At 39.4% G+C, this 15,447-nt stretch overlaps 1 protein-coding gene across 19 annotated transcripts in view; it reads right to left on the bottom strand.

The window, feature by feature from the left end:
• CAMK2D (calcium/calmodulin dependent protein kinase II delta) overlaps nucleotides 1-15,447 on the bottom strand; it is a 120,903-nt gene that overhangs the window by 23,631 nt on the left and 81,825 nt on the right. For 8 of the 19 annotated variants that reach the window (XR_010439977.1, XM_064711673.1, XM_064711677.1 and 5 more), the window contains 8 exons: nucleotides 14,953-15,055; nucleotides 11,380-11,463; nucleotides 10,281-10,375; nucleotides 9,888-10,010; nucleotides 9,136-9,219; nucleotides 8,419-8,461; nucleotides 4,647-4,684; nucleotides 3,056-3,088 (listed from right to left, as the gene is read on the bottom strand). Coding sequence is in view for 17 of the 19 variants with exons in the window: in XM_064711673.1 (XP_064567743.1) it covers nucleotides 3,056-3,088; nucleotides 4,647-4,684; nucleotides 8,419-8,461; nucleotides 9,136-9,219; nucleotides 9,888-10,010; nucleotides 10,281-10,375; nucleotides 11,380-11,463; nucleotides 14,953-15,055 (603 nt within the window). In the remaining 2 variants the exon portion in view is untranslated. The remainder of the gene's footprint in view (nucleotides 1-3,055; nucleotides 3,089-4,646; nucleotides 4,685-8,418; nucleotides 8,462-9,135; nucleotides 9,220-9,887; nucleotides 10,011-10,280; nucleotides 10,376-11,379; nucleotides 11,464-14,952; nucleotides 15,056-15,447) is intronic. The other 11 variants (XR_010439976.1, XM_064711690.1, XM_064711681.1 and 8 more) reach the window with 3 other exon arrangements.

Genomic DNA, 15,447 nt, shown 5'->3' with positions numbered 1-15,447 from the left:
AAACTGCTCAGCAGGAAGTTTCAAAGTATCTGATCCTTTACATCCATTTTTTAAGCTTTAACTTTCATTAATACCATGGAGTATGGGAAGAACAGAAGTACTAAAAATAATGTAGTGAGCCACTTTTTACATGCACTAAGAAGCAAGATTCAAGTACTGTCAAACTGGTTTGAAAGATGTGTTTTTTCCTCTCTCAATAATGAGGAAAAATTATTATGTACATTTTGGTCATATCTAATTTTAACAAGGGTGGTCCAAAGCATCATGCAGAACTAGGTGTATAGATACAGATGATCTGAAAAGACTTTTAATCCAAAAAACCAAGTTCTACTGAACCTTCTAGTCTTAGTACTTAGTAGTAAGTGTGCAAAGCAAAACCAGAAATGCCTGAACTTGTTTTGTTGATGGATTTTCCTAAAAATGTAACTAACTTTACGGAATGGAAAAAAATGAAATTCCCAGACTCCATGTCCTCAGCACTTTATGATGATTATTTTACTTTGGGCCAGGCATGGCAGCTGACTTGTGGACTTCAGGAACTGAGACTGCAGCTGAAGTGAATCTTACTTAGGATATGTTTAAATTATGGAAATGTCCACAGGATTTGTAGTAATGAATTACAGACTGCACATTTACTAATTTTTAACCAGCATTTAACTAGCTTTGAAGAATATAAAGTAGTTTTGTTGGTTAATCAGGGAACATTATGTAGACACTAAATGTTCTTTAATAATACTTGTGATAGATACTGTTTTCCCATATAGAATTTCTTTGATTTTAAAGCAAAATTCATGATGCTCTACAGCAGGAGGATGAAGAGCAGTTATTTTTTAAACAATGATATTTCTGCAGAAATTGTCATTAAGAGAACATATGAGTCAGTATTGAGATGCAATTGATGAAGCTCTGACTTGGCTTACTTAGTGCCAAATAAATTTCATTTCTCTATGCACAATTACAGCTGTAAGCTGTAGGATTGTCTGAAGTCAGGATAGGGAGAGAACAAACACCTTTGTGCATAAAGTCTTCCAGGGGGACATTCAAGTATTGGCAAGTATTTTACTTGCTTTGGTATTTATGGGATTCTGAGATGGGCAGAACTTTGAACTCCTTACTCAGGAAAAAACTTTAAAGAAAATCTCACCCATTTCAGTAAATGAAAATTCTACTGGAGATCTGTAGAAGAGTGGGAACACAAACAAAGCTGCCTGACAGCAGACTAAACCTTCCAAGCAAGACAAAAATTGCATATTGAGTCGCGTAACTACAGATTCATAGTTTTGTGTCAGTGTAGTCATCAAGAGACTAGATTAAAAAGACTCCAGCAAAAAGCAAATAGACACAAAGGAAAAACATAAGGAAAGAAATGAAGATTTCACCAGATTTCACACAGCCCTATTCAGTAGCAGCTTAATACAAAAACCCAAGTGGTATCCCAAATGAGTGCTCTTGGTTGAACACATAAGGAAAATCCAGTCAAAGTTCAATTCCAATTTTGCCTGAGTAAGGAGAGCAGGCTTTGGTCCATACTCCCTTGGTGAAAGCCCTATGAAAATAAACAATATTCATTACAGCTACTGCTGTAAACTGCAGGAAATCTATTCAAAACTTCTTCAGTAAGATATCGAGAATCCAACACTTATCAGGAAGAGAGAGAGAGAACGTGATTCAAAATACAGTTATTTCTTCCATGTAAACAGAACTTGGTAAAACCCTTTCAAACTTTGCAAGAAAACAGCAATAAGCTATAGACCTTTCTCTCTCATAGAAAGAGACATTAATCTAGGAACACATGGTGCATCTTGCATGTATTTTTAACACCAAAGGGAAACCACTCCAAAAGAATTACAATATTGTCATATGAAACAGTTCCTTCAAAGCTGATTTGTGCTTAACCAGTGTCCTTCTGTTGTGAAGGAGAATGTTTTATTGCTGCATTGCTTGCCAAAAGTCACTTTGAGGTGTGACAGTAGTGCAGGACAGACATACACGCACTCCAAACAGCTGGGAACAACTCTAGTATCCCGACTGGCCTTTTTTCCATAGAATATGAAAATACTTTAACAAATAAGGCCTGTATTTTGGGGCTTTACCTTTCACACACCACTTCTGTACCAAAGACTTAACGCACACCTGAGGTTTGGGATCCTGGCAATAATCACACTGCACCTTCCCAGTGCCCCTCCTTTGGATGCTGTGGCTCCTGCCACTGGAATTCTGCTTTCACCCAAGGAACAGAGGATTTACCTACAGAACTGCCCGGCTGCTCACGCCTGACCAGCGGGTTTTGCTTCCCAAGGAGAGCTGGCTTCCCAGTGGAAGGTGTGGATGAGGGCTCTGTGCCTTCTCTCTGCTGGCAGCAGCAGCAGGCAGAGCCCATCCTCATGAGCACCTCTAAGGTCACATTCAAACCCACCACCAACAGCAAGAGAGGAAGTCCCTGTGTCGGTTAACGGAGCCCAAATGAGCACAAGATGGAGAGTAGATCAAGGAGGAAGGAAAGTTATTGAGACTGTCAGCTGGGACACCTCGGGACACAGCCCTGAGCTGCGGAGCGAGCTAGCTGGGAAACCAGCGTGGGAAGGCTGGGAATTTGGCTTTTTTACTCCTGAGCATTTAGCATGGCATCTTGGGCTACGGTGACTCAATTAATGAAACATCGTATCACTGTGTAACTTGTTTTGTGTTACATTTTACAATATTAATATTATTAGCTTTGGAAATAAGGAGGTTTTAAAAACAAAGACAAGGCTGTTACAAGATTACTATTTTGTTACTATTCTTATTTACTAAGAACAGCTGCATTGGCTGATGTTACATCTACTTTTTTGGCTTTTTATGTCCCCAGGTTAAAAAAAGTAAAGACTTGTTTGAAAGAATGGCTGAACAATTCACTGTGGATGGCATATAGCAACTGCAGGCTTAAAATTCACAAGGTTGTACTTTAAAGTCTTGCAGTTCTCACAGTAAGTTAACAAAGCTAAATGCAACTGCTTGATTTCTAAGTGTGAACGTTTCACAGGAGGAAAAAAAATCTGTCGATAAAGATCCTCACCATCATCTGAACACTCGAACTGGACTTCCTTTTCTGAATTGACCAGTCAGAGAGAAAGGAAAAGAAGAAAACGTGACTGGTTGGATTTGCAGTATCAATGCATGGAGTACAGTATATTTCTCTTTTGACTTTTTTTTTTTTTTTAAATATGAAAAAGACAGCTACAGCTGTTGGAAGGGGTGGAAAAATGCTACAGAATATCTCAATAACAGCATCTCAACAACAGCAATGACAAAAACAGACTTCCCTTCCCCAGATGTACATTTACTCCCTTTGCTCCACATGACCATGCAGACTAACAGCAGATACATAACACGTGCTGAAAACCAAAGAACTGAATCCCAACAGGTGAAATTTAGGCAAAATTTTGGCAACAATTTTTTCCCATATTATAATTGAGATTGCGACAGAACAAATAGCATCGTAGACCTGTAGGAGGAATGATATTTAGAAAGGAAAACTGGTCAGAGAGAGTGCATAAATTTTATCTGTTCCACAATGAAACATGGTCAGGGTTTTCCAGCAGTGATAGAATTGTTCCAAATGTGTGCCTCTCCACGTGACTGGGGCCTCCACTGCTTGGCAGGGAGAAGCAATGCAATGGTACTGTACTCATTTCTTTGGGGGTCAGGCTCAGGATTTTTTGATTGGCAAAGTGCATTTGTCAGACAGCAGGCACAAATATACTGTGAATGTGGTATTTAAACAAGTATTTATAATGTTTTGTTAAAGTAAGACATTAGGATTAAATAGAAAACTAAAATTCAGGTCAAAGACACCCTTCTGAATAAACATACAGAGCACAGAAGAATATCTTTTGAATCTTACAATGAAAGCTTGAAGCATTATAGCATTACATTAGTCTTTAAGAGTCCTCTGAGAAAAAAACCAAAATATGTTTTCTGCTGAATGGGGTTTTTTTTTCTTTTTTTTTTTTCCCCCTAGTATTTATGCAGAACTTTCATTTGTGAAGCATCTCTCCTCCTGCAGGGTCTGGTGACGTGAGAACAGGAGCTCTAAATCATGTACGAAAGCTGCCAAAATGTTCCCTTCTTAGCAAGGTCTCTTAGTCAGGATGAGCTGATCTGAGACAGTAAACCCCTCAAGTTCTGCCAAATATAGCAAGTACATCTGGCAGAACACACCTCATGTGGAGCCAAGCCTACACGTACACTTTTGGTCTTCCACCAAATCTAATGGAAAGTCAAGGGGAAACAAAGAGGCAACAGAGCTGCACATAAACAGTGATACCTAAAAAGCCCACCACCAAACCAGTATTCACAAGTTAACAGATAATTCAGTGTCATTAATTACATAATCATTGTTCATTAAAAAAGCAAGAAAAAGCATTTTCTCCAGTACTTTTCTATCTTCTGCTTACTTAATGCTGGCTTTTCGAGTATTTGTTTTATTTCATTTCTAAGCTTCAGCTACTAACTTGAACCACTCCAAATAGCTAGTGAGAGGCACTTACTAACAGAATCTATGAAGGAAAGAAATAGCAATAATCAATTCTAAAACCTGGCAGAAGTTACAGACAGGTGGAGACTAAGAATTTATCGTTGAAATGGAAAGCAGGTGTTGAACCTACCTTAACTCCATCCGGCTTTTTCAGTAAACTCTTGGCTGCTGTAAAATGAGACAAATAATTTCAGTGTCAGGTGTTTCTCCTGAGGTCACCCAGCTGCGCAGCAAACCCCCAGTGCCTCCCTGCTCCAGCTATGTCCTCAGCTTTTATTTCCTCCTTTTGTTTCTCTGAGCATGGGGAATGTAATCTTTAGGAAACCACCAGTCCTTAGGATTATCAAACATCTCTTTTTCCATTGACCAAAGCGGTACTTCTACAAGGAGAGAGCTCCTTGGGTGGCAGAGAGGAAATGGAAGCAGGGCGAGTGTAAAAGCAGCAGCTTTGGCTGTAGCCATTTTCACAACTGCAATATATTCCTATTGGATGATAGGGAGAGTTTGATAAGACGTGAAAAGGTATTTTTCTGATGGCAGGGACTTGGACCAGGTGTGTGCAGAGCCCACTGGTATCTCAGTGAGAGTACCAATATACATAAAGCCCCTCTGTCATTCCCACCATGACAGCATCAGCCTCCCTGCATGAAAGGGCAGCACAGTTGCAAGGAGGAAAGGAACAATGATTTGCTAGTGAAGGGTTGTTCCGGAGGGCTGCTGTCTGTGAGGATATAATAACAAATTCTAGGCTTTGCTTCAGTTCCTAATGAAGAAAACATGCTATTTTCTGAATCATGTTGCACACTGATCAAATTTCTTCAAAATTTCATTTGCCATAATGTTATTCATGTGCCAGACTTTAAATTCCACCACTTAAAACCAGCATCAAACAATTTGGATTTACTAAATTTGGAAGGCTAACGTGCAAACAAGCACAGCCCAGCTCTGAACCTGAAAACATTCACAGCAGAAATACATGCTGGCTGACCTAGCAAATCCATATAAACTATTCACTAAAGCGTAAATGCTTCATGAATCACTGCCAAAGACTTGAAGAATAATAAATTACACAACAAGCCTGCTGTTATTGGGGTTTTATTGTTGTTTATGACCCAATCATCCCATCAGAAAGTGCTCCACAGCTCAGGTCAGAAGAAATTGCTGTTCTATATATGGGGGAGACAGTCCCAACATGAAGCTGCCATCGTTACTGGCATTCTTATCTTAACAAAACCCCCAAAACTCCAAATCAATTGGACCTCACATGCCCAAGGCTGCTCAGGCTGGCTGAGGATATGGGAGTTACTGAGTGTCTGGTTTTTCTTTAAAGCTAATTCTTGTAATTGTGGCTTATTTTTGAGCTACATCTGCACTAAGTGCTCATTTTACAGCACAGAAAATGTAGAATCACCTCAGCAACTGTAAAGAAATGACTAATGTCCATTATTGTGCTGTTTACGTGAAATAAACCCTGGAAAGTGAAGTCAGCTTGATGTTTCTGACTTCATTAATATATCAGCCCTCCAAGTGCAGTTCAATAACTATGGACCTCAGCCAACGCTACCATGAGACCTCCCCCACAGCCACATCTCACAGCTAAAATGAACCAAAATAAATTGGCCTGTATTGTGCAGCAGTACCACTGCATGCTTTCGTTTAAAGGAACATAAGTGTAAATATTGAAACCAAATTGTTCTCCACATACTTTGGAGATTGGACACTCCCTGAGGCAATGTGTGCTTTCAGGACCTGAGGCAAGAGGGCCTTAGATTTTACATTACCACAAATATTGTGGGCACTCCATTACCTTCAGGAATTTATTTAGGGAAAGCAATGGGAAGGAGATATTTCTGAAACCTAAGGACAAAAAACCCAGAAGTTAATAGCTCTCAAAGCCTGCTTTACACTCTTAGCCCTTATAAAAATATGGGAAAACATAAACTAATTCTTACAGACTGCTGTAGGTCCTTTCACTAAATTTGTGCATGAAACTTCTGAGTTCTTTTGATGCTTGCCAAAGACTACATGTTCTATGTAAACAGGTAAATGAGAAGCAGTAAATGGGGGCACCACAAGCAATAACACTGAGTATTTATTGTGTCCCTCGGAGTGTGCCCAGCACGGATTGCTACACATCCCACCACTCTGCTGGGTAGGCTGCAATGGATTTTTAACACTATTTGGATTCATCTTTCTTTAATCACAGATACTGCACACAAATCAAATATTTCAAGAATTTGCAGGAGCAAAGCAATCGGCATAGTCTAAATTAAGCCCACAATGAGAGATTTCTTGCAACTACAAGCAAGAGCTAAAAATAAAACCTAAGGCAGTGCTACTAGGCCAGAAAGCAGACTGGAAACAAATGGTTTGTGACAGCATGGAGAAATTAAAGTGATTGAGGACAAACAGCAGCTTGGATTGAGAAGAGAAAAAAGATGTTCCTTTCACGTGCTGAGGGTCTTACCTCACAAGAAATACACATTCCACATAAAAGGAAGAAAAAAAAGGAAAGTAAAACACTTTTATAACCACATCATTATGGACAAATGACCTTCATAAGCATGTTTTGCAATGAAATACAATGAATAAAGAAACCGAAAAAATAAACCGTCATCGAGAAAAAACACAGGTGGCTATGGTGTAAAACAAGAGATGTCAGGTGAAAAAACCAAAAAAAGCCAAAAACCCTTGTTTGCTTTTCATGCTGAAACACTGTTTAAAATTACTTCAGCTTTTTTGGTTTGTGGAAGTTGAATTTGATCCTTACATATATAGACAGTGACAGTTATGAAAAGGGATGAGGAATGATTTGTTTGATATTTAACAGTAATTCATTTTTACAAAAAGGACAGCCTACAGCCTTCCCACTTTTAAATTAATTGGGAGACACTGGAATTCATTAAGCACTAACTCAAGGTAATTTAGATGAATGTGGTCCTCTGTGTAAGGTGTGTACTAAAGAAGGGAACTTAACTAAGAAAGAAATTGTATTTCAAGTACTATGCAAATTGAACAAGTTGTTCTTGCATTTGTGATTATGTAATGTTTTTGGATGAGTCAGTGCTTATTATTATTCGAAACATGCCCACAGCACTATCATGTTTTTGTCTGTACAGTAATTTATGTTACACTCCAATAGCTACATCACAGAGTAGGAGGATATATAAAATTACTGATTTTTAAATCTGGTGTTCCATTTCACTATTCACTGGAAATCTCAAATGGCAAAATGAGAAATTCAACACAGCATCAATATTCTGGCAATCCTACTACTTTGGACAATTCTAACTCTGCTAAGAGCAATTTTAGCTTTTGCTATTAGAGCTTGTTTAGTGTAAGATCTAAATCTCCAGAGCCATCAGGACAAAACTGTTTCATGAAGAGGAAAGAACACTTCTTACACCAGCTAGGCACTGCTGGGCATTAGAAAGAAAATAGGGACTCGTGTTACTACATTTCTTACCCCTTAGCAAAGCAATAAAGAGATGAATGTGTACTGATGATATTTTTAATACAGGATGCAACAGAATCATGGAATGGCTTTTCACATATATGAAAATATATAAGCTCTAAATGTTGTTTGGTGATACCTGTGCATGTGGAGCTATATGCATAACTTTCCATTTGCCTGCACCAAAATAGGCATGAAAATGCTGCCTGTCTTTGACAGGTAACAATCAAAAAGCCAGGAAGGAGCTCAAATTCTACAGAAAATTCAGACTGTCACCTGTAAGAGAATTTCTTTGGCCCAAAGAGATTAAATTCTTGTTTGCCTCATCATGGGAAATAACATGATATATATTACACCTAGACACTCCTGAATGAGTCCTAATTAGACCTCAGCCTTCACAGACATTAAAATATAAAGACTGCATCAATCTGGAGCTCAATGAACATACCTGAGAAATTTCTGGTAGCCAGCATTGTTGTCAAAATGGCCCCCTGTGTACACACACATTTTCTCAAATTAGCATCACACATGTGTAAAACTCCTAATGCCAACACAACAAAAAGGAAAATAAACGAGTAAATGGCACTAATTACTGAATTAACCCTGAGAGAATGGATTATCTGTGCACTTCCTCTCATATGCCATGTCATGAGTGCATAAATCATAATTTAATCTTAATTACACACCTCTCAGCAATCTTGATATCCAAATATTTGCCAACTGTAATGTAATTGTAATGCACAAGCCAGGAGTATTCAGAGGCTCAGCAATTATTCAAAATACAGAGATTAACATGAAAGAGACTTTACTATTGTTCTTAGATTCTTTTTTTTAGGGAGGAATAGAAGCTTATTTGTAATGTACACATTAGACAAGTTCACATCTGCAAAGTTATCATATCTGGCCAAGAAAAAACAAAGCATAGTTCAGAAGAAAAACCTTAAGGATTTTCCTTCAAGAGCATACCTTTAGTTTGTGTAAATACAGAGGATTATTATAGTTCTGAATTATAAAAGAAAAGCCAAATTCTATTCACTTTCATGGAAATTTTAAGATCTTCAAGCCAAAAGCTGATCTTCTATCAACAGGTCATTTAATAATAATATCTAGAAAAACTCTGCACAGAGACCATTTGTTTTGCACAAGCAAAAGTTTTCTTTCTTACCTTTAGTTTTCTTCTTGCATTGAATTTCTTCAAGCAATCTACAGTCTCTTGTCTGTGCATCATAGAGGCAACAGTAGAACGTTGCTGAGAGAAGAAGAAAATAATTATTTTAAGGCACCCAGCCAGCTGTTTATGGCTTGCTTACTCTACAACACATATATTACAACCCATGGTCCCCACCTTGGACCTTTAATTTCTACCTTGTCTGACTAACCCATTGTGTTCCCCTTACTCGGTCTTTTCCATGTGTAAAGTCCACTTGAAAAGTCTTGGTGTGGAATATACTGAGAACAGAGAAAAGTCCTGGATCCAGGAAGAGCCAGGCAGCCTCTGCTACCTGCAAATTGACTTTTCACAAGTCCCATAATTCCCTCCCTGCACATTTCATGTTTATCAGAATGAATTCAGAGAAATGAAGATGCAAAGCATTATCTAACTCAAAGTTACTTTCCTCCACTCTCTTCTCACTGAGATTTTAAAATAACACTCTAATTTTCGCAGGGAACATTCTGCACAACACAGTCAAGGCAAAAAAGATAAATTTGCAAAAATCTTACCCCAAGCTGAGATCTCTATAAATACAGACCACTATTGATCATATCTGTGTAATTATAATTTAACGATTTATAGTTACACAGCTGCATGAACAAGAACAGAAGTTCTTCACCAAACACATTCGGTACTTCATGCTGAAGCAAACCATAAACTGATTTGCCTGCCAAGTGATCACTGAACATGTGGAAATTACTTACACAGATCCATGGATGCTTTAGTGCTTCTGATGCTGTGATACGTTTTGCTGGGTTGATGGTGAGCATTTTATTGATAAGGTCTTTTGCTTCAGGAGTCACTGTGTCCCATTCTGGTGAGGGGAACTTTAGAAAAAAATACACACATATGTATATTGTCTTGTACAATCTTTACACAATTTTACCTAAGGGATCCACTGCTGGATTCAAGAGCTTAAAAATTATAAGGCTCTGCCTTTACCGCATCATAATTTATAAACAACCATCATCTTGTCTGTTTAACATAATATGATTAGATAATGTTGCAGAATTCATATGCCACCACCTCATCAGTTCTTAGCTTTTCCCTCTAGGAAACAATTACAAATAACTGAACAGACAAAGTATGGTACATACATCATAAGCACCAGCCTTAATCTGCTGGTAAAGCCTGTGCTGGTCTTCATCCCAGAAGGGAGGGTATCCCACCAGGAGGATGTACAGAATGACTCCTGCAGAAAATTCACACCAGTGTTAAGGAAGAAACTGCAGAAATGAATTTTGCACCAAACAACCATGTAAAACAAAAGGCTCGTGAGCATCATCCCAGCCACTGGGATGGGAGAAATACAGCCCCTTCAGGCTGGGGAAAACAGTACAAGTGGGGTTGACAAGGTAACCTCTTATGGAAAACATGGGCAATAATGACCATTTGACAATATCAGATTAGGAACACTGGAAATGTTTATCTAGCTGGAGAAATAACATTCCATGAGTCTGGATGTTCTAGGAAAATGCATTCTTTACTTATGGCTTTATCACGGCTTATACTGGTGTCTGAAAGATTCTGTTATAACTATTCTCGTGCAAAGCAAATTTGGGAAACTGAAATTCCTCTGTATTTGGTCAATAGGAAATTGAAAAGACCACCTGCTAGTCTGACAGAGATGATGCCCTCTGACTGAAGAAAAGTGTTTTCATAGATAAACCACACACTAAGTGTGGGCAGAAGTGAAATAAGGAAACCAGCCCCTGTTCTCAGCTGGAGGGCTGCCACTTGCCAGTGCCTCAGAAGGCAGTTTTCAGAAGTGCATGATAAAGCAATTGCTCTGTCCTCCACTTCAGAAAACATTTAATTTTGTGGTTTATACCTGCAGATGGGGTATATTGGTCAGACTGAATTTTAGGCTCCTTGTGAACTCAATGTCCAGCTCACAGTATGAACTGGTGTGTTTACAACTAATGAGGCACCACACACCTGCAGCTATTCTTTGAATACTCTTTCAAAGTGTGTTGTGCAGACATGGCCAAGAATGCCATGATAACAGAACTTAGTAAATAATTTTTTAAAAAAGAAGCTTGTAGGGTAACAAAAATTCCAATGACCTCTGCTAGAAATTAATACTGAATTTTATTAAAAACCTATTTTCTGATGCACAGTATCATGTACCCTGGATATAATTTCTGACCCTTAAGACCTTTTACAGTGAATATGACTTTCAGAACAACTTCTTACCACATGCCCACATATCCACAGGTTTTCCATAAGGATCTTTTCGTAACACCTCTGGAGAAAGGTATCCTGGAGTACCAGCAAAGCCTGTCAAAAGGCAAGGCAACTCTGGTCAAAACCTGTATGTGCTCTGCAAAAAGTAAGCAGAGGGGCAGTGACTATTCCCTATATGCAAGCAGATATATGTATGTATGTAGGCACTATACCCTATTTGTAACTAGATATAGGTTGCACAAAATTAGAGCTACATCTAATCTGATCTTTCCACTGCAGAACTCATTTCTGCCAAGTCATTCCACTTCTGGAAACCTCTTAAGAAAAGTTTACAGGAAGCATCTCTGAAGCAATCTGGCCTTTAAAATTTATATGTTCTTCATCCTTTATTCATTACCAGCAGTGCTGCCTCTCTGAGCAGAACTGCAAAAACTAGGTATAAACATTACTTTTCTTAGAACAGTGTAACAGATAAAAACTTAATGACCATTAACAGTCTGCACCATTTCAGTGAGTACTCTGCTCTGGCCTAAAATAAATGCTTGGGAATTCCTGAGAGGTGAGAATTTGGTGGCTTTCATGAACGACCACATGCAATTTGTGCACTATCACCCTGGATTCCACAATACTCATGAGAGACAGTGGTAACATATAAAGTGTACAGCTACAGAAAAAAAGAAGCCTTTGCCCTGCAGTCACCAATTACTTGGGAGTGGGAGGAGGAAATGAAGGAACACATTTTGTAAATTCTACTGAGAAAAGAGCTAAAATATGGTCATGAAAAATAAGCTTGTTTTTTGCAGGCTCCTGATATGGAAGCTATGAATTGTTAAGGAGTACTATCACACAGGAAACACATCTTAAGCTCCTTAGAGAAGCTGAAAAATAGATGTTCTAAGTAGCTTTAAATAGAGTGCTGTTTCATATCTCTTCTTGGGTGCAGTGCTCATTTGAAAGGGGAAGCAAAGTCATCTTGAGTTTAAAACTTACCACAGCTCAATGAACATTACTATGCAAGATTTGAAAATAAACTCTAAAGCAAAAATAAGTACAGTACTTAGCTAACCTTATCTCTCAATGAAGAAACCAAATAGATCTAAACTGAAATAATTGGTACAGTTTTAGTACACAGAACCACAGAATGGTTTGGATTGAAAGGACCTTAAAAATCACCTTGTTCCAACGCCCTGTGATGGGCAGGGACACCTCCCACTAGCCCAGGTTGCTCCAAACCTTGTCCCTGGCCTTGGACACTTCCAGGGATGGGGCAGCAACAGCTGCTCTGGGCACCCTGTGCCAGGCTCACCCCTCACAGGGAACAATTTGTGCCTATTGTCTGATCCAAACCTACTCTCCTTCAGTTTCAAGGGATTCTTACTTGTCCTGTCACTACATCCTCTAGCAAAATAATCTCTCCTGCGTATTCTGAGTGGTTTAGAGTAGCACACACAGAAGGGTACACAGCCCTGATTTCAGTTTAGAAAACAAACAAAAACACAAGGAAGCAGGTAAATGTCATATATCAGGTTATTTTGTAACTGCTCAGAGGGACCCTCAAACAAGTGTGTACTTTTCAGAAAAGTTTTGCTGCCTGTAGTAACTGCATTAGCTAAAGCAATTTGCAAAGCTGGAAACTGTGACTGTGCAGTGCCTGGAAGAGATTGCAACACCTCGTACTCCGTAACTCCTATGATTTCTCCAAGCGTCCAGAGGACCAAGACAAAATCTAAGACAAAATCCGTGCTCTGTTGAGCTCAACCTGCCCAACACCTCCCCAGTACATTAAGCACCTGCTAAAGAGGGTGGTAGTTTCAACTAAACCCTGTCAGGCTTTCTACAAATAGGCAAGGAACAGGTTTGCTTTGCAAACGCACAAACCAGGAAAGTATTCCCTGCATTCAAACACAGAGTTCAAGCCAGTTTCCTGCTGAGGCACAGCCATGGTTCAAACAGAAAAGAGACCACCACACCAGAGGACTACACCAGAATAAAGAGAAAAAAAAGAGAAAAAATAAAGAAGAGCATACTGATGCAGAGCTATAATTAGAATGAGAGCACACCATGAGTCACTAAGTGCTGCAGAATCCAGTAGAAAGCAGAAAAATCTTATGAAAGAAAGTGAGAAAAAGTTCCAAATGCCCAGTCCACTGGAGTTCATGTTCTGCCCTGCTAATGCACTCCTAAAGCTGAAGTCAGGCACTCAGACCACTCTGGAAACATTCTGCAGAGCAAGTTCCAAAAAATGTACAGAACCCACTTACCTTATTGACTGACACAGTTTTTAAAAGAAAGACCCCCTTCAGGCTACTTGCTTTTCATTACCTTGTTAACTCTTCCTTACATGTATATTTTAAAGACATTCTGTTCCCTTCTCCTAAGTCCTCATGATGCTATGAGCCTAAACCAAGCATTTCACAAGAACCAAATGACAGAAAAAAAAACAAAGTGCAAGATTTTCCAGGGCATTGCAACCTCCTCTGCATCACCTGCATGTACTCTATGTACAGAAAATAGTCCTGAAGTCAACTTCAATCCATTGTTTTTTTCTTGAGATGCCTCCTGTTTACCTGATGCTTTTGTCATTGTAACAAACCACTTGTGCTGTGCCTTGTTTCTATTCCACTCCTTTTGTACTGCTCTGTTTGTTGATGTGCAAGAGCAATCTCCTCTGTCTTTTGTGGATTACTGAAATCCATTTATAAAAAGGCAGGATTTAAAACAACAGGCTGGCTTATAAAGCTGCCAACATATGTCCAATGGCACTGCCTGTGCATCTACATGTACTTATAGCTGTGAACACTCAACCTCCCAACTCACTGCCCAGGAACACTTTTCTGCCTCTGTTCCAAGCCTCCAACCACTTTGTTCCATTGCAAACTGCACTTTCTAGCTCCTCTAAGGGAGGATAGGCAGCTGCTATAAATATTTTATTCTGTATATTTTTCCACCTGGGATTTATAATAAATTTTTCCCCACGCTTCACATCTGTTCAAAGAGGGTAGTACGTGAGACACATGTATGACAACTGTACATGCACTATTGTTTAAAATCACCAGTATTAGACATTTTCCACCATTCTCCTTGAGGCATCTATTAACTGTACCAAGTAATCTGTAATTAGTGTCTGGCTACAGCCTCAGGTGCTCAGTCCCTCCTATTTTCCCTTTCATTGAAGTCACATCCCAAAGTGCTTCAGAATCAATTTGTCAGGTGTTTCCAGCTGACAGAGACCTGTTCATACAAAATGTTCTGATGCCTGGGCAGGTACACTCAGCAGTATTACCCTACTGCCTTATTCCTCAGTGATCTGAGGGGAAACCACCAGTCTCCTTTGCAGGTTCTACACCCCTATTTTCTGCCTCTAGTTACTCAGGAGAAAATGGGAGAAGAGGGGTTGTGTGCACCTCAGTCAGATTTACAGGCTGATGGAAGGTAGCACAAGCCAGGAATCAGGAAATCCAGGTTTTCCAGGGTCAAAGAGTCACACAGTTACATGTTCCATTCTGGGGTGAGAGTGGGGCAGTTGGGGAGGCTTAACCACTATGCTGGATAAATGGTGAGGGAAAAATGGTATTTACTTACCAAACCAAGCCTGTTGTTCTCCCTGGACTTCTATAGCCAATCCAAAGTCTGCCAGTTTGACTGCTGCTCCCTTGGATTTGCTAGCTAGAAGTAAGTTCTCAGGCTTTATTCAGAGAGAGAAAACAATTGAAACAAAAAGATAAGTAAATATATTTTAGGCAGTACTCTGGAAAAGAACAAATACTTAGAGGAGTGAAAAAGAGAAGAAACCCATGAGTTTTTTCCATGAAATTGCAAAATTTGTACTTCCCATTCCTATGTGGAAAGAATCACCAGGCCTGTAAGCCGCCTTCACGAGTTCTTAGCAAGACTAAGGCCAGGGTGAAGAAGAGAGTCAGAAGGGGCATAAGGAGCTGTGACACCTGCTGTGTGACAAGGCAGCTCAGAGATTCCCAAGAGCTTGTTCCTGGAAAAATGGCCCAGCAGACTCCCAAAGGACAGGGACTCATTGATGACTAGTCTAGCCCATGGAGTTTGCAGGATCAGGCATCTACA

The sequence above is a fragment of the Zonotrichia leucophrys genome, chromosome 4 (genome assembly GCF_028769735.1).
Source record: "Zonotrichia leucophrys gambelii isolate GWCS_2022_RI chromosome 4, RI_Zleu_2.0, whole genome shotgun sequence".
NCBI lineage: Eukaryota > Metazoa > Chordata > Aves > Passeriformes > Passerellidae > Zonotrichia > Zonotrichia leucophrys.
Note: the sequence above shows the minus strand (reverse complement) of the source record. Positions and strands in the feature narration are given on the sequence as shown.